Genomic DNA, 26646 nt, shown 5'->3' on the forward strand with positions numbered 1-26646 from the left:
GGGTCAAGTATGAACGCTGCGAAAATAGAACATTGAGAGGACTAATATTTTTGGAGAAACTATGGATATTAGCTAACAACAGTGAACAGTGGACATTGATATTTACATTCTGGACTCACACGCCATTACAAATCACAGAAACTTTGCATAACTTATGTCAGCTACCTATTGTATAAACACTAACCAATCTAGAACCCACGGATCCCCACAGACAACACGCTAGTACCCTTTAATTTTGTTAACAGCCACCTGAAAGGCTAAGTGCTCCCAGCAATACTAGTTAATGAACAAAAAAATGCTCAGCAGGTTTTTAATAAAGAGTCAACCTCACCTCTTTCTGCGTGCAGGTTTTTGGCCAGTATTTCAGCAGCCCTCTGATAATCTGCAAAGAAAGCATGTCCCTCTGTAAAACAGATAACACTCAGCAGCCATTAGCTCCACAGTGCATTTGGCTGAAGTCCATCTGCAACATCCTCTTTAACTCGTACTCAGGCCAGCGCATTAAGACGAACACGGCTTAACGTTTCACTGGGATACATTTCAGTTTATATTCTGAACAATTTTGAAGAGCAAGGCAGATTATGGGTCTCAGTATTGTGCCTTTTGTGTAGGTAGACTTACATATTCGGTGACGGTAGCATCTTTCTCCATAAACTGCACCACACAGTAGGCCAGCTGTAAAGGGCAAACGAGACGCGGTTAGCAGACTTGAAGCCGACAAGGAGACAGCGAGGATCTCACTGCTTATCCCTCGGGATTACGCACCACTAAAGATTGGAAAGACAACCACTACAAGGGGAGACGTGTGTCACAAATGTGTAGCTCTGAATGTACATCGGCTCCACTCCACTTACATGATCTGCAAACATTTCCTATTACTCAGCGCGTGTGCGCTCATGTGTTTTGCAGTTGCCCCCCTCCACTCGGGCCGGTTGCCGTGGCGAGTGGGCACCATGGCGACTCTGTGTGTGTGAAGTATGTTTATGTCGGAAGGAGTGATGTCACACACCCCTAATTCCCTTAAGGGCAATCTGTGATAGAGTTTAGACGTCTCGTCTCGCTCGCTTTTCTTTGCATATCGTTTCCTTTTCAATTAGATTTCAAACGTTGCTTTAATCAAGATGTAACTGTATCCGCCTGCTCCACCTGCAGTTTTCAGATTTCAAAATGGCCTTTGAAATAGTCTTCTTTCTATTTGACCATACAACCAGTTCCACTCTTTCTGTTGCTTTGTCTCATTCTTGTCCATTTCGTTCCTGTCCGCTTGATACTGGTTCCACAGCTGCCATCTATTTTATCCATTTCTGCTTCAATATTTTTTTATTACTCTTGTTTGTCTTCTCACTCTGTACTTAAATCCGCCTTCACTTGCATCGCAACAAGAAACAGCGAATGAAAGCTGCTAAAAAAAGGGCTAATGAAAAGCAGGGATGGGAAAGAAAGAAGGATTAAAATAAAGGTGCTGTGCGATCAAACAATTTAAAGTCTTAGTGAGGTATTACTGAGATGGCTTTGGGGTATATATGGTGTTGGATTCTGTTGTCAGGCTGAGCTTTGTGGGTACGTTGTTAGGAGCAGGCTTATGGACAACGGTAAGACAGAAGATTTTAAAAAACATTGATTTGTCAAACTGACAGATCGATGATGACCTCATTCTTGAGGAATTTTGGTTTCTTGCGTGTGACTTTGTTGCAACCTGTATGTCAAAACTCGTCTTCTCAGGCACTCTGGTAGGACAGAAACATGGCTTTTCAAATGTTTTTAAAATAAATATTCAGTAGCATCCCTACAACCACGAATCAGCACACCCGCCCTACTGCCTGAAACATATATTGTGGTTCCTATCCCAGTTCCACACTGCTTTTTCAGGCTGCTCACACAGGCCGGCGGAGCAGCTCAAAACCATTGCAAGGTTTGTGGAGACGGCATGCGAATGGTCTCCACCAAGCTTACACGAGCATTGCAGACTTGGAGAAGCCAAACATCATCTTTACGAGTGCCCAATGTTGAATTTAACGGGAAAATAGGGTGTTGGGTCTTGTTTCTTCTAAGACCACAGCAAAAGTGGTCTTGAATCTCAGCAGACAAGTAAGCATCCAATCATCAGTTGTTGGGAGACCACTGGGGTTTGTTGTCACAAAATAATGATGTGAAACTGAAAAGTATGACTGCAGGTCAGAGAGAGTCCATTAAAATGACCTAGAGACTGCACATACGTCTGACAGTTTCTTCAGAATGTGAGTTAACGCGTGCACGTGTGCAGGATGTTAACAGTGTAAGCCCTGGTCAGACCGAATAATGAACGATAACTAATGAGGCACGTAGCATGACATTTTTTTTTGGTGCGAGTCAAGTTATTCAACAAACGTGGGAGAATAGTGGCTCTTAGAGGCAGATTATTTGGCCAACAAGGCTCATCTCTGAGTGTGATGCTAATTTCAAGAAGTTCAAAATTCAGCAAAAACAGCGTGGGGCGATTTGTGTACGAGGACAAACAAGATATGTAAATGTATACTGACACATGCATGATGCTGGATGCAGTCCTTTGTTCGACCGCCTGCCACGCACTCTGTGCTGGACGCTGCGTATATAAAATAATTATTTCATAGCGGATTAATCATTTTCTATGCAAGTTGTCTGTTGAAAATGGCTCTAATCAATTCCTGAATCACAGAGGAGCGCTCCAGCAGCACCGTTCACACATGCGCACTGAGTGAGCTGGAGAAAGCATTTGGAGCCATCTAAAAAGGTAATTATTTGTCATGTTTACATTGTCATGGCTTGGTAAAACAGTTGCATGTTCTTTCCTTCTTGTCTGCAGCTGTTAAAGTATGTTTATGACAGATCTAACATCACGTTATAATCGTTCAGACAAGCTGCGTCCTGATGCGAGCCGCTCCGTTCACTTCTTTACTCCACTTGATGAGCTGCACGTCATGTTGGTGAGCAGATCGTGCCATGTGGCATGACATTTATGCGTGAAGGATTTTTTTGAACATTTAAAAATTCTCTTTGCGCAATTGCATGCACCCGCGCCCTTCTCATGTTCAGTCTGCACCCATTAAAGACAGGTTTACTCTCCTGCACGACACAGGGCGTGCAAGTGCGTGAATCAAAGTCATGGACAGGACAGGCTACCTGAAGCAGCAGGTTCCACTCTGAGAAAGCCCTTGTGGCCTTTTTTTAAACATACATTTCCTGCAATTCCTTCAGAAGAACATCATATTCGTGGCTCATTATTCAAATAATCACTGAAATTTTTGACAAATCTATACGTGGCTCATTATTCATGGCTTTATTATTCGGTCTGACCAGGACTTTAGTGTGTAGCAATTGGGAAGAAGAAGATGATCCGCACCTCTAAATCCAATTGTTACCTCTGGTTTGGGGTTTGGGAAAAGTTACAAAAAATTATACTTGGAGGCAAAATAAGATGTTAATGCATGATGTTGTTTAGGCCGTATCAAAAGGAAGGCATCGAGTGCTGTGTTAAATGTGGCCTCATTGCATCACAAGTTCAAGGAGACAGTCAGTAATGGGTCTGTAGATACACTGATTGCTGGATATATGCAAATTTATTAGCACTTCACAGTTTAAAGAAGATTTGATGGTGCCATTTAAAGACTTTAAGAAAACTGAACGATGCTGTTGCAACATTAGGTTCAATCCAGAACTGGGTCACTTATCTGCACTGCCACACCTACAGGACAAAACTGCTGTGCACTTTCCTATAGCACCACCTCTCCCATCATAACCCTGTTAAACCTGGAGTGTGTGAGTGCGAGTGAGATGAGAAGATGTGAGTGCATGAATAATGTATGTGAACCACAGGAGGCAAGAGATCAAGCAGGAGAAATGTAGGGCAAAGGGGGTGATGAAACTGAAAAAGCAAAACAGCCCAGTTTGTAGAGAACAAATGGAAGCTTCTGCATAATCAAACAATGTGTGACTCAACTAACCGTGCACACACATTCATGCACAGTAGAGGACCTGCCATCTGTACTGTCAAATATTTGGACACGTGCATGACAGAGAAGAGGCAAACCAAAGCCTCTCAGAAGGTGAGTGGCTCTCTCTGCAGCATGCATGACTCTATCCTGCCCCCTAGTGGTGTATATGGTGCACTGCACAAACCCCATTTAAATCCCATTTTATACAAGTCAGGACCAAAGAAACAAAGAATCTAAGTTACAGTATATGATGGCTTCTGATCACTGACCTGTGCATGGAAGATGGAAAGAGACTTTGCCGTGTGTAGCGGGATGAGTACTCGAATGAGGAACTGCTTATGCTCAGCTTTCAGAGGCAGCGCAAATCCATTTATGATGCTGGAGCGGAGGAGAAAAAGACAATTAAATCACAATGACAAATTGACTGTCTTTGAATTGGAGATAGTTCAATACTTTGCCTCTGTGGTGCGGTAAAGCATTTTTCCTCTCATTTCCTTTGTTCCCGGCAAATTGAATACTAAAAGTTTTTTTATTGACCCCTGCCAAAACAGCCACATTTTACACTGTTGACACACACTCAAGGCATAGGCGGCTCCAGTTGGGGCTTGATGGGGCGGGGGAATTGAGTCATCTCAAAGTAGCACCACCAGAAAACTGATATTTGCCATTCTGAATTCTGTGATTTCATTTTCTCACCCGTGGCCCTACTCTCTGACTGACTGGGTCCAATAACACACTTATCATAGCACCTCTGAGATGCTGCTTATGTGCTGCAATGACATCAACACAGTTCACACCACTCATTTTCATTTCATTTATATAGCGCCAAAGTTGCTTCAAGGTGCTTCACACAAGTAAGGTCTGACCTTACCAACCCCAAGAGCAAGCACACAGGCGACAGTGGTAAGAAAAAAACTCCCTCTGATGATTTGAGGAAGAAACCTCAAGCAGACCAGACTCAAAGGGGTGAACCACCTATTAAGTCATACTAATAAAAAACATTTTTAACAATGCAGAGGAACACACACACACACACACACACAATGTTTCATTAGCTTTGGTATTCTATCATGATTTAACACGTGCAAGCCAAAGCATGGCGTGTGCCCTCGCCCATATGTTAAGTTAATGTTGGTTTAACAAGACAGGTGATAACATCTGGAAATTAGTTCTATAGTGAAAGACTGGTGTGCAGTGAAAAACTGACATTTTACAATTGGCATGCAGTGTATTAACCCACATTTTCAAAATAATACTTCCTCTAGGCAGTACACCACCAAGAAAGGGTTTCAATCAGGTGAGGCATTTTTTTTGTTTGTTTGTTATTGCACGGAGAAAAAAAAAATCAAGATGCTGTCCGTAGCGGCCATATTGGATAATGGACATCTGCCATTTTGGAAAGAAACCCTTCTCTAGCTTCCCCCAATACACCACCAAGAAAATAGTTTCAATGAGACAAGGAGTTCCTTCCTTATTATTGCCTTGTCAAATAACTCCATCAAGGAACCAGAACCTGGAGGTGATCATATGACAAACACTGCAAGATGTGAAAACGGTGCAGGCCATGCCTGGGTTTCAGGCACCGTGCTAAGTCTCCAACTTCATCCATATCAAATGATGCCTTCTGTTGTCTTCTCCATTATCTTCTCTGTGCTCTTCATATTCCTGTTCATGTCACGGTGCAACTGTGCATCAGCCTGCTGCAGCCAGCTGAATCAATACACCGTTTGAAACCTCGTCTCCCTCTGTGCCAGCACCCACCTCAAGGCTCATACTGCTTTACTCACTTCCCCATCTGACCTCTGCGGAGCTGGAGTGACACGATCAGAGTCAACAGCAGACGATTTCTGCTAATTTAGCACCACAGCAATAAAAGTACATTTGATGTTCAGACTGTCATCAGAATGCACACACCTCCACCGAGTTCCAAGTGTCACCTGTTTACATAGTCTCTCTTGATATTTTCCTTTGGTCCAGATTGCTGACCTTTGATCTAGATCCCTAACCACTGATACTGATCGTGATATGAAAGATCAATCGGAAGGATGTAGATCAAAAGAGCTCAGATCAAAGAGCCACCATTTTACCCTGTCTGCACCAAAATCGTCTCCAAAGCTGCAAACTGAAAAGGCTATTTTCATACATCAAGTATGACTCCAAATTATTTGGAATAAAAATGGTCATATAAAATGACTAATTAATATAAATTATGAAGAATGCAAACATGAAAAGAATCTATTTTCTTCCGTTTTCTGGCCAAGTTTATTCAAGTGCTTTCAGAATTTCATGCACTGGAACACGTCTTCCATGCGCATGATGTCAATCCTGACTGGCTACAACGCCAAAAGACGACACATCGAGGTGCATGTAATACCAGTGAAGCCTCCAAAGACGGCTCTGGCTGTGCTGCGCTATTTCGGATGTGCAGAATCCCACTGAATTAAACTGAAAAGTGTGAGGCAGTTATGAGATAGATGATGCACAGCGATGTTGATGATGCTGCAAGCACATCTCGTACAGTTAACACATCACAACTAAAAATATAAGCCGACATGTTAGCATTGTGTAGAGAAGCTAACTGGACAGCGATGCACGAATAAACGTGGAATTTATGAAGTTATCACTTAAGCCGCTCGCCCACCTTTAATTTGAAATGTCTTTGTCTCATCAATGGAAAATTTGTTCAATATCTCCTCCCTGCTGTGTCTGTCATCTCTCTCTCTCTCTCTCTCTCTCCACAATGCATCCTCCCTCGCCCTTCTCTCCCCTCGTCTCAATGTGTGGGAGGAGTTATAAATACCACTGTTTCCACCAACATGAATGCAAACCTCTCTCTCCTCCTCCCTGCACTTCTGACTCACTCGTCATCCCTCCATCTCTCCTCCGATCCCTCTCGCCTCACCTTGGATTCATCCTCTGCCTCTCGCCCGCCTCCTCCAAATTCCAAATCTCAAGAGCACAATAAAGAATGAAAATTAAAAACCAAATACAAGTGTTGACACGTCATGTTACTTAACCTGCAAAACTACACAAGTCTCTCTGAATCACTTCATTCAGTCTTCTTCTTCTCGATGTTTAACACCAAAGACGATGTGTTAGTGTCCAATACGGGAAAAGTCGGACTGCAGCCATCAGGATGCCCTTGAGAAAAGTGAATATTTATCGACTCCAGTACAGAATGTTTGTGCTTGCTCCATGCTTCCTCTCCATTTATCATCATTTGCTCATTCTTTCTTTCTGTCTTTCTCTACTGCTCTGTGCACAAGAGGCTCACTTGGAAAAATCCACACTCACAGGCTGGAAGAAACACATAAATGTCACATAGTTGTTTACTGCTGTTTTATTTCATCTCCCATAGGCGTGTGACAAAGCTCTGGAGTCTTACATCATACTCACCTGCTCTCTCTCTCTTTCACACACACACACACACACACACACACACACACACACACACACACACACACACACACACACACACACACACACACACACACACACACACACACACACATATATATCAACATCCTCATGCTATTGCTCTCTAGCATTATTATGAATGCAAATGAAGTGAGGAAAGCAAACTGCATGATTTTTTTTTTGTCTCCACGAGCCCAAAACAACAGAGCACTGCAAGTCAACATCACAATCCTCTCAATTCTACATTCAGCAACAATAGCCAGAGCAGATTACAGTCGCATCCTGACAATCTACCATACGTGGATCTCTATCCACAGACTGAGTTCTTCAAATGAAAACAAAATTTTAAAAAGGGCCAAGACACCCTGACATCCTTTGGACAAAGAAGAGCATTTTTGACTAAATATGGAGAAAGTGACATTACAAGTCATTTGAAACTCTTTACCCTTCTGGGAGATCCAATCGTTACCATGGCCAGATAGTCACCCAAGGAATGTCTGGGCTAAATTTCAGAAAGGTTTTATCAACGGATATTCTCCAATAACTCGAATGAGATGAAAAATCCTACCCCCCTTTTTTTTTTACCCTTGGGGGGGGCTGGATGGCACTTACAACAAGAGCAATCCAAGATTTTTTGGAAATTTGGTGAGAATCCGTGAAGTGTTTTTTTGTTTGTTTTTTTACGTAATCCTTCAAAGCTTATATAAACTGAAATCTCGATCCCAAATCCAGATCACCTCCAAAATTTTATGCCGTCTATCATGGTCTTATATCTATCTGTGGTAATAATTTTGTCAAAATCCGCGTGGTAGTTTTGAGGTAATCTTGCTGACAGATTTTATTACGTCCTTGGTGGGCATAATGATTCAAGGACAATTACATTTTTCTGTCTGTAGGTAGCCTTCCAAAGAATCTTGATGCAATTTGTTATGCTATATCCATTTTTGAAAATAAACAGATTAGTGTACACAGTGCCAGAAACGTCCAGAAGACTATCCTTGTTTACTTCCTTATCTGTTGCACCATCTTCCCAATAGTTCTCTTACTGGCCTCAGAGATAAATCAACAAACTACAAATACTTTGCGTTTCATTTGTCATTTATGTCCTTTATTTCTCTCCCTCTCTCCAAGCCAGTTTCTTATTTCCCTCTCTTCCTTATATCTCATTTCCTGCTCCATTAGATATTACACCCACAGCAGCCTATCACTGATAACAAAGATGAAGTGATGAAAATGAAAAATAACATTGGTTTGAGCTCAGCAGTTGTTGTGTTTTATTTATTGTTTATTTGTAATGACTTAATTTAGGTTACACCAGGTGTCTTGTGAATGACAACAGCTGGACAGATGTATTTGTGAGTACAAACCTGCCAAGTATTTCCAGCAGCTCTGCCACTCCGTTGAAGTGCTCAGTTTCATATATGAACCTGAAAAACAGAAAAAGACAAAGTGATGATAAATCATTAAAAAAAAAACAACAGCAAAAAAAAAAAAAAAAAAAAAAAAAAAATTAATGTTCAATAAAAACAAAACTAAGAGGACCAAGGTACAATCTAGCTATGGTACGTATTTTGATGATGGAAACCCGCACAGGCCTGAGCAGAAGTGAACAAGCAAACTTCACACACATTGAACCCATGGCTTTCTTGATTTGAGACAAGGGGGTACATTTAAGGAATATATTAACATTAAGGTGACTATAAACCAAACACTGCAAAAACTGTCCAAAATAAGCCAAATAATCCAAATTGTCTTGTATTAAGCAAAAAATCTGCCAATGGGGTAAGAAAAATGTACTTGGTTACAATTCTTAAAACTAGCAAAATGTTGCGGCACTAAATAATCAACAGGTACCTTAAAAACAAGACAGAATTCTTATTTCAAGATTAGCCTCTGTCTTAAAGTAAGGAAAACAATCTGGTTCCTTTGCTTGGATGATTTGAAAGCCATTGCCTTTCCTTGTAACTGGTTAAATACAGCTTGATATTAGCTGGAAAAATTTATTAAGAAAAAGTGAGGCAAATTTTCCCATAATAAAAATTTTTTCTTATGTAAACAAAAAATGCTTGACAAGGTTATTTTTTCATTTAGACAAAAATTGAGTCAAATTTTCTTGAAACAAGACTTTTCTTTCCTTTCTTAGATATCAGTTTTTGCAGTAAACAAAGTACAAAGCTACCTCAATCTAACATAAACTGAACATGAATTGAAAAAAGACTATAAAGTTGACATGTTATCAAGTGACCTGTAAAGCTAATGGAATCTAAAACGTGCTAAACACAAAGCTAAGTAACTTTAAAGCTATCTGAATTGCTAACTTGGTAATGCTAACTGAATATAAAATTAGTTAATAATAAAACTAATAGAATATAAAGCCAACTGAAAGTTTCTGAATTTACATAAAACAAATTTAATATAATGCAAACTGAATCTAAATGAATTGTATCCAAAGCTAAGTGAATCTACAACTACTAGCATAAAGCTAACTGAGTCCAAAGTGACCTGAACATAAGTAACTGAATTTAAAACTACCTGAACATGAAGCTAACTGAACGTAACACTAGCTAAACATAATAGAATGAATAAAAAACAATTTGAAAAGCTAAGAGTCAAAAACTAACTAGACACAAAAACAAATGAGTTCAAAGCTATCTGAAAAGCTAACTGAATCTAAAACAATATCACAAACTGAATATAAATGTAACTAAATCTACACCTAGCTGAACATAAAGCTAACTGAATACAAATTTAATAGAATGTCAACTCTAATGCCAATATTTCAACCAACTTCAAACTAAGCACATTTCAAGCCTCCTACTTTGAAGCACTTGAAACAAGACTTTAATATTAACACGAGCTACATGTATCAACATTATAAAATGACCAGGGAGTCAGTGTAGGTGTAAATTTACATTTAGTATCAGGAAATGACAGACGTTGAGGTTGGAAGTGGAAATTTTCAACTTGCAACACAAGTACAAGTGAAAAACTTGAATCCACCCAAGACATATAAAAACCAGCCCTGATGTTCCTGACTTCACAAACTGCAACGAGCCACTTTATTTTCTGTAATGTAATCAAGTAGTAAATGAAGCACAATAGCAGTTTCGTTAATCTGTCAGAGTGCAGAAACTGAAGCAGTTTAATAAGACAGAAACAAAGCTGGTGATGAATTTTCTTCCGTGTTCAGACAAAGGCAACAACTCAGCCACAATTTGAGAGAACAAAAGAGGAAACACAACTGTCCATCAATCTGCTCTTGTTAGTCAGAGACGGTTATTTAATCATATCAGCACATTTCTATCGCTGCAAAAAAAAAAGATTTAGTTTTCAGCACAGATTCAGGATGGAGGAGTGTGTGAGGAGTGAAATTGTGCATGTGTGTATGTTCAAAACAAATCATGCCAACAATGCAGGAATTAGTGTACAGTTTCTATTCATTTTAAAAGTTCCAAAAGTATCTGGAATTTGCTGCTGACTGTCACGGCCTTGAAGAAAACCATAAATCAGAGTGAAGGCGAACCAATAAAAGTCATCACAAGAACATTAAAAAAACATGGTGCATTCTTAAGAGTCACTTCATACATAGTGCGAATTTGGTCGATTTGTGCATAAAGTGCGCATAAAGCAGGAATCGTGTCCAAAATGTGTAAAATCATAGCTGCCTCCTACACCTGTTGCTACATCTATTGGCGCACACCAGCAAGTGTGCGCCGTGCGAACCCATTGATCCCTCTCGCTGCAGGTGTCGGCCAAATTCCAGGTGACACACACAAACATCTAACACCGCTCATTTGGCACTTAGAAAATGTGTGGCCGCCAACAGAAGCAGCTGTGGAGATCTGTGGAGCTGGACATCACAGCTGGACAACACGTACTGTGGTTGGATGGACATGGACTAACAACTGCCCACTGTGATGCGTACGTGTCTGCTTGCTGTCATCATGTAGACATAAATAAAAACATGTATCACTTGGCAATGGGCTGCAGCGAGCGAGCACGCGCACAGCGCGGACATGGACAGGCTGCCCCCAGGTTGAAACAGACTGCAACACACAGCGGGTGATCCGACTGTCACATTACCCACGTGAGCTCTATTCCACATGATGCGGTGTCAGTCCTACGGCGCAGCGGCCACAAGACACACCAATAGATGTGGACATGAGAAGAGCGAACCTCTTCATCATTCATGTCATTTCATGACTGTATGTCTGTGACCGTGGGTCTACAGAGGAACAGACTGATCATATTTGTGTTGTCCGCTTGATAAGAGGGATTCAATAAAATGCAGTGTTTGTATATAGTGTGCGTTTTAGTGTGTGTTTTATTTTTTTTATACGTCCATCTCCTTCCTGATAGGAGGCAGTTTCCCGCAACTTTTACAGGACAGCGATTGTAGCTCAGTGGTAAAGTTTCTGACTGGTAGTCAGAGCTTTTGCCGCAGGTTCGATTCCCATGGGTGGCATGTAATTTTTATTATTTTATTTTCACAGCAGCAATCAATGAGGAAGTTTCCAACCACAGGCTAATACATTGGAAAAAGCTTGATTTCGTGGATTTAGCTTAGATATTTTGTCACTAGTTGAACCCGACCATATAACAGCCAGTGTAATATTTTCTCTATATATGTCTGATATTTTGAAATACGGGTGACGCAGAGCACCTTAGCTTGACTTCATATTTTTCTGCACCACCGAGCCTCCAGGTTACTTTCCTGGAAATGCTCCATGCATTGGTGGATGTTGTGTGGGCCGCTGAAGAGGAGGTACTGCTGGCCCACCACCACCAGAGGGCACCCTGCCTGGAGTGCGGGCTCCAGGCACCAGAGGGCGCTGCCGCCTCACAGGAGCAGCCGGGGTGACAGCTGACACTCATCACCTATGACAGCTGTCACCACTCATCGGATCAGCATCGGTATATCAGCAAGACGTCATCTCCACCTCTTTGCCGAGATATCGTTCTACCTGGAAGGTAACGTACCTCAGCTGTCTGCTTGACAAATATCCTTTGAGACTTTTGTGTATTATCTTTTGAACTGCTTTTCCAATGAGAGGTGGAGGTAGCTTTCCTGCCGTGCTGATTCCTGGGTGCAAACGCATCCTCATTTACTTGCTTTTTTTGTTCCACGCCAGCAGTACCAGATCCGACACGCGGAGGCAGTGGCCACCTGGGAGTTCGGGACTTGGCGGCTCCAGTATTCCCGGGGTCTGGTGGCGGAGGAAATCGTGTGGTTCCGGTTCTGCTTTGGACAGGCGTCTCCTATCTTCGAGCCTGCCCACACGACACCTTGTGAATTGACTATTGTCTATTGTTGCAATCTGTTGTATTTGTTGTGCACATTCACAACAGTAAAGTGTTGTTATTTGACCTACTCCATTGTCCGTTCATTTGCGCCCCCTGTTGTGGGTCCGTGTACCTACACTTTCCCAACAGGATATCTCGGCCAACGTCATGGATCCCGAGGGGCGTCAACCGGCTGTTGAACGGCCAATGGAAGAACAGGGCGCACAGGCGTCCGCAGGAGGAATGATCGGTGAGTTGCAGCGGATCCTCACCGCTTTCACGGCTCGGTTGGATTTAATGACCGAGCAGAACGTCCTCCTTAACCGCAGGGTGGAGGCTCTCGCCGCGCAGGTGGAAGCGCGCCCTCAGGGCGCTGCTGCGGCTCTCCCTCCTGTCGACCCTGTGCGTATAAGTGACGTTCCACAGGTCGTTCAACGACCCCTCCCACCTTCCCCGGAAGCATACATAAGCCCTCCAGAGCCGTACGGAGGTTGTGTGGAGACGTGCGCGGACTTCCTTATGCAGTGTTCGCTCGTCTTCGCACAACGTCCTGTCATGTACGCGACTGATGCCAGCAAGATAGCTTATGTAATAAACCTGCTTCGCGGTGAGGCACGCGCTTGGGCTACAGTGCTCTGGGAGCAGAATTCACGGCTCCTTCAGACATATGATGGGTTTGTGAGGGAGTTCAGAACAGTGTTCGATCACCCAAATAGAGGAGAGACCGCTTCAGCCGTGCTGCTGTCAATGAGACAGGGGCGCCGGAGCGCAGCTGCCTATGCAGTCGACTTCCGCATCGCGGCTGCGAGGTCCGGCTGGAATAGCACTGCCCTCTGCGCCGCCTTTGTAAACGGACTGTCATTGGTCCTAAAGGAGCACCTGGTGGCTAAGGACGAACCGCGGGATTTAGATGGGCTTATTGATCTCGTTATACGATTAGACAATCGGTTAGGAGAACGCCGTCGGGAATGAGACGAAGGGCGTGGCCGGGCACGCGCCGTCCCTCTCCCTTCCGGTTCCGACCGCGTCCCGCCCTCCCCACGCTCCACGGCCCCTACGCTCCGTTTGGTCACAGCTCCCCCTGCTGACGAAGCTATGGACACGAGCAGGGCCACATTTAGGGCGCCAGATAGACAGAGGAGGCTGGCCCGCGGAGCGTGTTTTGTTTGTGGCTCGATAGAGCATCAGCTAAGAGACTGCCCCGAGCGGTTAAACACCAACGCCCGCCCCTAGAGACTGGGCTAGGGGTGGGCCGAGACATTCACGTGGGACACACCCACATTGCCACTCGACTCCCAGTTACAATCCTTTATGAGGATTTAACCCTGAAGGCCCCAGCACTGGTGGACACGGGCTCTGAAGGGAATCTGTTAGACAGCAGATGGGCCAGGGAGATAGGGTTCCCTCTGGTGGCGCTTACCTCGCCTGTGCTGGTGCGGGCACTAGATGGCTCCCTACTCCCTCCAATCACACATAAGACACCACCAGTAACTCTGGTGGTGTCAGGAAATCACCGGGAGGAGATCGAGTTTTTTGTGACTCCTGCTACCTCCCGTGTGATTTTAGGGTTCCCCTAGATGTTGAAACACAATCCCCGGATCGATTGGCCGTCCGGGGTAGTGGTTCAGTGGAGCGAGACCTGCCATCGGGTATGTTTAGGTTCCTCGGTTCCTCCCGGTTCCCAGGCTAAGGAGGAGGTCAGAGTCCCGCCCAATCTAGGGACGGTGCCGGTGGAGTACCATGACCTTGTGGATGTGTTCAGTAAGGATCTGGCGCTCACCCTTCCCCCCCACCGTCCGTACGATTGTGCCATTGATTTGGTTCCAGGCGTTGAGTTCCCGTCCAGCAGGCTGTACAACCTCTCACGACCTGAGCGCGAATCAATGGAGACCTACATCCGGGACTCTTTAGCCGCCGGGTTGATCCGGAATTCCACTTCCCCGATGGGTGCAGGTTTCTTTTTTGTGGGAAAAAAGGATGGCGGACTACGTCCATGCATTGATTACAGGGGGCTGAACGAAATCACGGTTCGTAACCGATACCCATTGCCCTTGTTGGATTCAGTGTTCACACCCCTGCATGGAGCCCAAATGTTCACCAAGCTCGATCTTAGAAATGCGTATCACCTGGTTCGGATCCGGAAGGGAGACGAGTGGAAGACGGCATTTAACACCCCGTTAGGTCACTTTGAGTACCTGGTCATGCCGTTCGGTCTTACAAACGCCCCCGCGACGTTCCAAGCATTGGTTAATGATGTCTTGCGGGATTTCCTGCACCGATTCGTCTTCGTATATCTGGATGATATACTCATCTTTTCTCCGGACCCTGAGACCCATGTCCGGCATGTACGTCAGGTCCTGCAGCGGTTGTTGGAGAACCGACTGTTTGTGAAGGGCGAGAACTGTGAGTTTCACCGCACTTCTTTGTCCTTCCTGGGGTTCATCATCTCCTCTAACTCCGTCGCTCCTGATCCGGCCAAGGTCGCGGCGGTGAGAGACTGGCCCCAACCCACAAGCCGTAGGAAGCTGCAACAGTTCCTCGGCTTTGCTAATTTTTACAGGAGGTTCATAAAGTGCTACAGTCAGGTAGTTAGCCCCATGACCGCCCTGACCTCACCAAAAGTCCCCTTCACCTGGTCGGATCGTTGCGATGCCGCGTTCAAGGAGTTGAAACGGCGCTTCTCGTCTGCACCCGTTCTGGTGCAGCCCGATCCTAGCCGCCAGTTAGTGGTTGAAGTGGACGCCTCGGACTCAGGGATAGGAGCTGTGCTTTCCCAGAGCGGGAAGACCGATAAGGTCCTTCACCCGTGTGCCTATTTTTCCCGCAGGTTGACCCCGGCCGAACGGAATTATGACGTGCGGTGAAAGAGGCTCTTGAAGAGTGGAGACATCTGTTGGAGGGAACGTCCGTGCCATTCACGGTTTTCACTGACCACCGGAACCTGGAGTATATCAGGACCGCCAAGCGGCTGAACCCCAGGCAAGCCCGCTGGTCACTGTTCTTCGGCCGTTTTGACTTCCGAATCACCTACCGTCCCGGGACCAAAAACCAGAAATCGGATGCCTTGTCCCGGGTACATGAAGATGAAGTCAAAGCGGAGTTGTCGGATCCACCGGAACCCATCATCCCGGAGTCCACTATCGTGGCCACCCTTACCTGGGACGTAGAGAGAACCGTCCGGGAGGCCCTGGTACGAAGCCCGGACCCCGGAACTGGGCTGAAGAACAGACTCTACGTCCCACCAGAGGCTAGGGCTGCAGTCCTGGACTTCTGTCACGGCTCTAAGCTCTCCTGTCATCCAGGGGTGCGAAGAACCGTGGCAGTCGTCCGGCAGCGCTGCTGGTGGGCGTCCCTAGAGGCCGATGTCCGGGATTATATCCAGGCCTGCACCACCTGCGCCAGGGGCAAGGCTGACCATCGCAGGGCTTCGGGACTGCTCCAGCTGCTGCCCGTGCCTCATCGCCCCTGGTCCCACATCGGCCTGGATTTTGTCACGGGTCTCCCGCCGTCCCAGGGCAACACCACCATCCTCACGATAGTGGACCGATTCTCCAAGGCGGCCCACTTCGTGGCCCTCCCGAAGCTCCCGACGGCCCAGGAGACAGCGGACCTCCTGGTCCACCATGTCGTCCGGCTGCATGGGATCCCAACAGACATCGTCTCCGATCGCGGTCCCCAGTTCTCCTCGCAAGTCTGGAGGAGCTTCTGCCGGGAACTGGGGGCCACGGTTAGTCTCTCATCCGGGTATCATCCCCAGACCAACGGGCAAGCAGAACGGGCCAATCAGGAGGTGGAGCAGGCCCTGCGTTGCGTGACAGCCGCGCACCCGACGGCCTGGAGTACCCATCTGGCCTGGATCGAGTATGCCCATAACAGCCAGGTGTCGTCAGCCACCGGCCTCTCCCCTTTCGAGGTGTGTCTGGGGTACCAACCTCCTTTGTTTCCGGTGGTTGAGGGAGAGGTCGGTGTGCCCTCGGTCCAGGCCCACCTACGGAAGTGCCGTCGGGTGTGGCGTGCCGCCCGTTCTGCCTTGCTGAGGGCCCGGATGAGGACGAAGGCCCATGCAGACCGTCGGCGGACCCCGGCCCCTACGTACCGGCCAGGGCAGGCAGTGTGGTTGTCTACCAAGGACATACCCCTTCAAGTGGACTCCCTGAAACTGCAGGACCGGTATATCGGTCCATTTAAAATCATCAAGGTACTCAGTCCAGCCGCAGTGAGGCTTCAGCTTCCGGCCTCACTGCGGATCCATCCCGTTTTCCACGTGTCCCGGATCAAGCCCCATCACACCTCACCCCTCTGTACTCCGGGTCCGGCACCACCTCCTGCCCGGATCATCGATGGCGAGCCGGCTTGGACTGTGCGCTGGCTCTTGGATGTCCGTAGGATGGGTCGGGGCTTCCAGTATTTGGTGGACTGGGAGGGGTACGGACCTGAAGAACGCTCCTGGGTGAAGAGGAGCTTCATCCTGAACCCGGCCCTCCTGGCCGATTTCTACCGCCGTCACCCGGACAAGCCTGGTCGGGCGCCAGGAGGCGCCCGTTGAGGGGGGGGTCCTGTTGTGTGGGCCGCTGAAGAGGAGGTACTGCTGGCCCACCACCACCAGAGGGCACCCTGCCTGGAGTGCGGGCTCCAGGCACCAGAGGGCGCTGCCACCTCACAGGAGCAGCCGGGGTGACAGCTGACACTCATCACCTATGACAGCTGTCACCACTCATCGGATCAGCATCGGTATATCAGCAAGACGTCATCTCCACCTCTTTGCCAAGATATCGTTCTACCTGGAAGGTAACGTACCTCAGCTGTCTGCTTGACAAATATCCTTTGAGACTTTTGTGTATTATCTTTTGAACTGCTTTTCCAACGAGAGGTGGAGGTAGCTTTCCTGCCGTGCTGATTCCTGGGTGCAAACGCATCCTCATTTACTTGCTTTTTTTGTTCCTCGCCAGCAGTACCAGATCCGACACGCGGAGGCAGTGGCCACCTGGGAGTTCGGGACTTGGCGGCTCCAGTATTCCCGGGGTCTGGTGGCGGAGGAAATCGTGTGGTTCCGGTTCTGCTTTGGACAGGCGTCTCCTATCTTCGAGTCTGCCCACACGACACCTTGTGAACTGACTATTGTCTATTGTTGCAATCTGTTGTATTTGTTGTGCACATTCACAACAGTAAAGTGTTGTTATTTGACCTACTCCATTGTCCGTTCATTTGCGCCCCCTGTTGTGGGTCCGTGTACCTACACTTTCCCAACAGTGGATCCTTCATGAATCCCATTAGCACCAATGTCGTTTGCATACTCAACTGTGGTTTGCATGGAGTGGCCAAACCACATGCCCACTCAAATAAACTGCTGAACATAAAAACAGCCACATGCGCTAAAATATGGCCTAAACGATGGAGAAACATGTTCAAGCAAGTCATGGATGATCCTCCAGTTTAAAATTGCTGCAGAAAGAAAAAATATTCCTTCTCCAACAAAAGACCTAATCAACATTTACAAAGGAACAGTTACTGGATTTACGCATGCAACACTTTGGCACTTCATGGACCCTTGTCAGTGTTTGGAATATTTATTATTTTTCTTGAAAACCAGCTATTAAATTGCAGTAAGTAATTTAAATGCACCCACTGTCATTGCCTCTGGCAGCTCTGATGAAGACACGCTGCCTGGCGAAACATTACTTGTTGCACCTTATTAAAAGCTCATTTGTGTCCTTGACTTGTTCCTTGTTTGCTTTACCCTTTAATGTTTTGCCCGTTGAAGCACCAGTGTGAGTTCTCACGAGCTGACGTGCACCGTTTCTTATTTTATAACTGTCTCTCTCCGTGACAAATATATCTCCATGACAACTAGCTGCCTGCGACAACCGTATGAGAAATATCTCCATGGCAACCAACTCTCTGGTACAATATAACCAAAAACTACAGAACCAACAACTATAGCTTTTGACAAAAAAAATGTATGCAACAACATTTATGTTTGTGCTGCTTAATTAAGACAGTCAACACTGCATTAATAATTTGAGGAATATTATGACAAACTGCAAAATACTTAAAATAATATTATTTCTAAAAGTGAATAAAACACATTTTTACCTCTTTAAAAATAAACTCACTCACTCATCTTCAACCGCTTATCCAGAACCGGGTCGCAGGGGACCCAGACTCTTTTCCCGTGCCACATTAAACCTCTGACTGGGGGATCCCCAGGTGTTCCCAGGCCAGTGTGGAGATATAATCTCTCCACCTAGTCCTCGGTCTTCACAAGGTCTCCTCCCAGATGGATGTGCCTGGAACACCACCCTATGCAGGCGGCCAAGGGGCATCTTTACCAGATGCCCGAACCACGTCAGCTGGCTTCTTTCAACAGGAAGGAGCAACGACTCTACTCCGAGCTTCCCACGGATGACCGAGCTTCTCACCCTATCTCGAAGGGAGCCACCAGCCACCATCCTGAGGAAACCCATTTCGGCCGCTTGTATCCGCAATCAGGATACATTTTAGTGCTGGGTAAATTGCGTGATCGCGACTCATGGCTTGGGGTCTGGGGGCCTTGGCTGGGTCAAGGGGGCACTGAAGCTACAGGGTTTTATACCTCTAAAACCTTATTGGCAAGCCCTATTTTAACTAATTTTGAGTGGTTTCAGATGCATTGAAAGAAAAGATAATAGACAAAAAATGGCATTTATGTTGTAATATTTGTAATACCATAGTTCTTTTTTAAATATTTCTGTCAATTTCTAAGTTAATAATATAAACAGTGTTGAAAAGGTTAAAAGCATGTTAATATTTGATGGGCATATAGCATTTGATCTCTTCTTCAAAAAATGACACACTGTACCTTTTAATCTTGTGAAGCAGGCGGAATTTTTCTGTCATGACAGTATTTTCCCCAAGATATTTCAGTGGAATAGCATTATTATTTTTTTAAAACAATATAACCTTTAATTGCCTTGTTTGAACAAGAGCTGAACCTGGACTGATTTGATTGTCAGTTTAACCCTTTCACTGATTCACTGAGGCTCCTCCCCCTCGCTCTCACCATCTGTTTTCCTTTGACTTTTTTGGAAACAGGAAGCCTTTAAACTGTAAAATAAACCATAAACATCTGAGTATATTATCAGCATCTGCCGACACAGAAGCAAGTCTGGATTAAGAAACATTTTTCTGGAGGACTTATTTTTCCTTTAAGTCAGAGCGGAGTGAATCTCTATCTGCTCTGATCTCTGCTTTCAGCATTCTGCGGCTTCACAGAGGGCTGAAAGCAGCAGACTGCTGACCTCTCTGCTGTGCGTGCTTAGATATGAAGAAAATAATTCTATTTCTTTAATTATTTGGTTGAAATTACAAAATAACACAAAAGTATGACTCTATAAACTTGAAATGCGATCGAATTGGTACATTTTTCAGCAACATTTCAGTTAATTTTTTGGAAAATCCGTGGTGGCTGGGACAACCAATTTGAACGCGAGAGCCAGGTGGAAATTTGCAGTACTGGACAGTACCGCCCGGCGCCGCCCACCGTAGCTAGAACCCTGCCCGCGATCTAGCTCTTTTGGTCATGAACCAACCGTCATGACCATAGGTGAGAGTAGGAACGAAGATTGACCAGTAGATCCAGAGCTTCACCTTTTGGCTCAGCTCCCTTTTCATCACTATACCACCCCTGCTGGGCCAATACTTTGGCCAATCTCACGTTCCACTGCTCCCTCACTCGTGAACAAGATCCTGAGGTACTTGAACTCCTTCACTTGGGGCAAGACCTCATTCCCTACCCAGAGTAGACAATCCATCAGTTTCCTGCTGAGAACCACGGCCTCAGATTTAGAGGTGCAAAATCTTCTTCTGAAACTTCTAATGCATTTTTTTCCCAAAGATAACTAAGCCTAAATTGTTTTGGGCGATCAGTTTCCCCAAACATTTTGAGTTGAGCAAACGCTTCAGCCATATCTGATGAATGTAACAGCAGAATAAATGTCTAATACCATTCCGGCTTTCATTATTTTTTCACCCCTCCAGACGTGGCATGTTTGGCAACGTCCAAGTAAATCACTGACCCAAATCAAGCTGAGCATCACGTTGCCAAAAACAAACAAAAAAATTAGATCAAAAACAAGGATAGAGAGAGACGCTACAGGGAGAGCAAGACTTGTTGCAACACGAGGAAATGTGGGTTTGTCTCCGTAAGAAACAAGTTATTGTTTAACCTGTGAGAAGAGAATGAACGTACTTATCTTGCGCTCAGAGGAAGGTTGTTTACTTTACTGGTTTTGCAAAAGAAAGAGAGCTTTATTTTGCATGTGCACTGACATTACATCTATAGGATGGCAGAGGATGTTTGAGGGCAGCAAAGAAAGTGGACTGTGATGGTCCTGAGAGCAGACAAGGAGGTGTTTGTGAGACAAATCTGTGAGCAGGTGATTCTCCATCTGTGGCCTACTTGTCGAAGAATCAAAGCACTTCACGACTCCAAATGTCCACCTCGTCCCACCACAGTCACAGTAGATGAATGTCTCTGAACTGCTGTTCCACTGTGTCAAATGCTTTGAGCAGTTCTATGAGACTTCTGCTGGAATGTTCAACATCTCCAGTGACCATGATTGTTGTGGCTGATTGAACCTTCAAGTGCCAAATGTTAGTGAGATCTCTAAGAAGGCCATGAAACAGCTGAGGGCAAGAAAAGCTCCAGGGACATGCAGTGTTACTGAACTCCTCCATGCAGATGGAGATGAAGTATCAATCTGGGAGACAGGTATCATCCCTACGGACTAGAACAGGGGTGGCCAAGTTCGGTCCTCGAGAGCCACATTCCTGACACTCTTAGTTGTCTCCTTGCTCCAACACACCTGAATCCAATGAAAGGCTCATTAAAAGTCTGCTAACGAGTCTTTCATTGGATTCAGGTGTGTTGGAGCAGGGAGACAACTAAGAGTGTCAGGAATGTGGCTCTTGAGGACCGAACTTGGCCACCCCTGGACTAGAAGGAAGGACAAGCTGTCCCACGGAAAACTTCTTGGAATGGAAGTTGGAGTTTGAAGGCAACATCATCCTCTATCTGTCCTGACATTGGTTCTCATTTGATGGTTTGCTAGTGTTACATTTAATGATGTCAAAAGCCTTTTTCAGAACCTCTATATAGATTATTGGTGGTTTACCAGACGTACCTGAGGAAGATGTTGTTGATCTGTTTGCGGATGTAGGCTCGGAGGCCCAGTAGTTTTCCGTAGACGCGGTGCAGAATGGTCTTTAGGTACTCCCTTTCTCTTGGGTCCTCGCTGTCAAATAGCTCCAGAAGCTACACACACACACACACACACACACAAAAGCATACAGCATGTTTTATCCTGAAGTTTAAACCTCTCTTACTCATGACTTGAACCTACTTTTACACCTTAAGAAGGATATATATAGTTTAATGTATGCAACAACTGCCTACGCCCCCAAAAACCTCCCAAAACACTAGAGCACCATGACAATTTTGTATGACGAGATGCAGATTTATTTATTTATTTTAAATTGTAAGGTACATTCAAAGAGTGCAAAACCAACATGTTACATTTCTGACATATTAAGTTTCCCAAGTAGGTTGATTCAGGTCAAATGGACTTGTGTGTCTCTGGAGACTCTCGGTCATCCAGGTCATGGCATTAAAGCACCTTGAACTGACTCACCTCACTTGGATACCAAGACCTTTATGACTGCAAGTCTCCACAGACTCATTAGTTCTTTGTGATTCAGTCAAACAGTAATACGAGGTCTATTAGAAAAGTATCCGACCTTATTATTTTTTTCAAAAACCATATGGATTTGAATCACGTGTGATTACATCAGACATGCTTGAACCCTCTTGGGCATGTGAGAGTTTTTTCACGCCTGTCGGTTACGTCATTCGCCTGTGGGCAGTCTTTGAGTGAGGAGTCGTCCACCCGCTCGTCGATTTTTTTCATTGTTTAGGAATGGCTCAGAGACTGTTGCTTTGTTTGATAAAATTTTTTTCAAAACTGTAAGGCACAACTGAGTGGACACCATTCAATAAATTCAGCTCGTTTTCGGTAAAAATTTTAACGGCTGATGAGAGATTTTGGTCTGGTAGTGTCGCTTTAAGGACGGTCCACGGCGCCTGACGGCGATCTGCGCTTCGAGGCGGCAGCGTCTCGCCATTTCAAGTTGAAAACTTCCACATTTCAGGCTCTGTTGACGCAGTAAGTCGTCAGAGAACAGAGAACTTTCAGAAGAAGTCGGCATGAGGAGTTTATTCGGACATTCCATTGTTAACGGTCATTTTGTAATGAAAGAACGTGCGGGCAGAGTCGCATGTCGGGCTGGACCCGACCGCGGGGGGTTGCGGCAGGAAAAACACCTCCGTTGGAAATCTTAACGGGCAAGTTGGAACATGCCCAAGCTGTTAAACAATTTCTCAGTTACTCACTTGTTGAAAGCCATTAAAAGCCGCCTGAATTCTACAAATGGTTTTCAACACGGAGGTGTTTTTCCTGTCGCGGCGCACACAGATTTGCCGAGTCGTCACGGAAACGACTCGGCGAATTTGCGCGTACGTCTTTCATTAAAAAAATGTCCTTAAACAGTGGAATGTCTGCATAAATTCCTCATGCCGGCCTCTTCTGAATCTTCTCTGTTCTCTCACGATGTCCTGGGTGAATTAAGCCTTAAATTAGGATGTTTTCAGCTCGAAACAGGCCGACGACAGCGCCTGGAAGCGCTGCAGGACGTCCCGCTCCGTGGGAAGTCCTTACACCGACAGAAACACCCCATAATCTCTCATCAGCCGTTAAACTTTTCACAGAAAACCAGCTTAATTTCTTGAATAGTGTCCACTCGGATATTCCTCACAGGTCCAGAAAAAATTTTGATAAAGCAACGCGCGCCGTCTCGAGCAGCGTGTGAAACAAAGGAATTCAGCCGAGAGGGCGGGACCACATCTCACTCAAGGCCTGCCCACAGGGAAATGACGTCACCGACGCGCGTGAAAAAACTCACGCATGCGCACGAGGGTTCAAGCATGATTGGTGTAATCGCATGTCATTCAAATCCATATAGTTAAAAAAAATAATAAAAGGGCCGGTTTATTATCTAAGAGACCTCGTATATGGTTCTGTGTGGCCTTGACAGCTCATCAGTTGTGTATATAATTGAGCCTTCATCCCTGACTAACACTCAACCCTACCACTGTGTATAATCCATACTGGCCTCAAACTCATGAGTTGACTGTGTTTTCAAGGTTACCCAAGGTCAACGGTCATATGACCAATGCCAATGTGATACATGATTTCATCTGATTTTTTTCACAATAACCACTGGTGTATCTTTAGCCAATTCTTCAAAATTGACCTTCTCAATATCATTTATAAATATGCATTGGATGCAAAATTTGATGGGCATCCTGTCAAAATTCAAAATGAAATCACTTTGCCATTGGATGATCCTCAAACACTCCACCAACTTAGGTCCAAATCGGATCTATGAGTTATTGTGTTCACATACCTGGAGAAATGAATGCAGAGGGGTGAAAATAACCGACCCCATACCTGCCAACATTTGAATGTACCAATGCAGGACACCAACGGCACAAAGCAGAACCATGGGATTCTGGGGGTGTGCCCAGGCCTACACAACTCCAGGACTAATGGCCATCCCACTCACACACACACACACACACACTCATGTGGGATGCAGCCCACGGGGATAAATACCACCCAGTGTGGGACAGTTGGCAACTCTGCTGCCCACATACATGCAAGGGCAATTATATAATGTATTTAAATGAAAGCAAGTAAACACAAACACATCATACTTCAAATCTTTATGAACTGTTCCATTTATTTCATGAATTAACAAAAAATGCTATTGTGACACATATAGACATGTTGGCACTCAACCGGGGTGGGCACAGCTAACCAAAAAGTTAGCTTCGATAACCACTAATCCACTGACTGAAAAGTTAACTTTTATAACGCTAAACTGATAAACCTCTAAAAAATTTTGGAAGTTAAAGCTAACCGCTAACTTTTAGTATTGACTTGGTACACTGTCGGCTACTGATAAGCCAGTTTTGAGTTTAAGCAACGCCGAGGCTTCTGCGGAAAGTCAAAGGCAATCACAAACCCAAAACAAACGAGCCAGAGCTTCTGTCTTTATGCACTCTACCCACTGTTGTAAGGAAGCATTGTTTACTTTCCACATGCAATGACACAGACATGTGGCAGGAGACATGAAAAGCAAAGCACTTTTCACCCATTGTTTCATTTTTAAACAAAACTATTTTTGGACAGTTTATCGACATTAATGGCAACTCTGTCATTTTTACAAAGTGAAAATATCTTGCATATCTTTTAAATTAATGCGGTAATTCTGAAGGTTTGAGCATTAACCGACACATGCACCAAAAGGCATTATGGGAAATTAGTCTTCTCTCAATCACTGGTTGGTTGGTTTATTTATTTGTAACAACCAAAAAACAAGTTACTGTAACGTGTGTTGGTGTTTACAAATAAATGTGTATTTGTAAATATGTCATTTTTTTCATTTGTAAAATTGAAAATTCAGTTTGTGAAGTGCAATTCAGCACATCGAATAGCGACCAACAGTCACATGTTGGTTGCTATTTGTAAATGACACTTTTTTTTTCAAAAGCAGCAGCCGGCCCACTCCCTTCTGCTGGGGTTGGACTGAGCTCACAGCGGTCTGAGTGTTGCAAAACACACAACAGACAGGAATGAACATGTATGATTTTAGGGTTTACAAATATTTTCATTAAGGTTTACTTGCTATGCCAGCAAAAAAATGTTAGCGGAACTAAATTTAGCGGAAGGTAACTGGTCCGCTGATGGTTTTCAAAGTTATCTGAAAAGCTAATCCGCTAACAAAAAGTTAGCTTTGCTAATTAGCGGATTAGCAGAACTGTGCCCATCAATGCACTCAACTATGTCACACCTAGTAAACTGACACCCCATTACTGGTCCAGCTGAGTATCTTGCTGTCACTGATCTAACAATTTCAGCCCACAGACTGTCAACAGTGTTCAAGTCGGTGAACAGTGAAAGCCACTCCAAAAACTTCAACTTGCCATTTTTGTAGTGAATAAGAGTTTTGAAGGACACTTCAGATCCTTTGTTTCTGTTGTAGTGGAAAGCTTCTTTTCAGCTTCCACTTGCTGGCTGACCACAGGACATCTACATCCAAAATTTGCTGATATTCCGTGTAATTTCTTCTTCTCTCTATATGCATAATGGTTCCTGTGTCACCGAGTTCCATACAGGTTGGCAAAGTGTTCAAACATCAACAAAATACTGTTCGTTTTTGATCAGAAGAACCAAATCTGTGACTTACCTGCAGGACAAACTTCTGGTCGACGTAACGCTTGGCCATGGAGGGCTGGAAGTCTGGACTCTCCAGGAAGCGCAGAAAGAACTCGTAAACCAGCTAAAACAAGTACAAATAAGACGTTAGACATCACGTACCCTATTTATATTTTTCTTTCTTTTGCTTCATTTTTTTTTTTAGACATAAGAAAATGAGCCAAAATGTCAAAACATTTTACAGAAGAACCAAAGGTTCCTCCACCTCCACAAGAGAAAATCAAATTAATGCTGTTTCAGTGGTTACCAATAGTGTCGCAAAGATGAGTGCATACCTGCAGGTGTGGCCAAGAGGCTTCCAGCGTTGGTTCATCCTCCTCAGGATCAAACTCTGGATTCTCACTGGGCGGAAGAGTCCGGAAGATATTTACAGAGATCTGGAGAATGACAAATGAGAGAGAAGAAGGTTCAGAGAGAGAGAGAGAGAGAGAGAGAGAAAGAGAACAGGAGGGAAGTGGAGCAGAGGATAAAGTAGAAAACGCTACGCTAAATTACAAAGAAAACAAAAATATTAGGTAGCGTTCCCTCAACTGGCAAAGAAAACAGGTGAGTGAAAGATGGCGACTTGTGCATTATTTCAAAAGAGGGAAAAGTGCTTTCTGGACTTCAAGACCTGCTTTCAG

At 44.9% G+C, this 26646-nt stretch overlaps 1 protein-coding gene across 1 annotated transcript in view; it reads right to left on the reverse strand.

Annotated features, from left to right (window-relative positions):
- LOC117505106 (serine/threonine-protein phosphatase 2A 56 kDa regulatory subunit beta isoform-like) overlaps positions 1–26646 on the reverse strand; it is a 92834-nt gene that overhangs the window by 8478 nt on the left and 57710 nt on the right. Inside the window, exons 3-9 of the mRNA XM_034164635.1 lie at positions 26299–26400; positions 25995–26087; positions 21812–21942; positions 8735–8794; positions 4220–4328; positions 622–675; positions 332–382 (exon numbers count right to left, since the gene is read on the reverse strand). Coding sequence (XP_034020526.1) covers positions 332–382; positions 622–675; positions 4220–4328; positions 8735–8794; positions 21812–21942; positions 25995–26087; positions 26299–26400 — 600 coding nt within the window. The remainder of the gene's footprint in view (positions 1–331; positions 383–621; positions 676–4219; positions 4329–8734; positions 8795–21811; positions 21943–25994; positions 26088–26298; positions 26401–26646) is intronic.

This window comes from Thalassophryne amazonica, chromosome 23 (assembly GCF_902500255.1).
Source record: "Thalassophryne amazonica chromosome 23, fThaAma1.1, whole genome shotgun sequence".
Classification (NCBI taxonomy): domain Eukaryota; kingdom Metazoa; phylum Chordata; class Actinopteri; order Batrachoidiformes; family Batrachoididae; genus Thalassophryne; species Thalassophryne amazonica.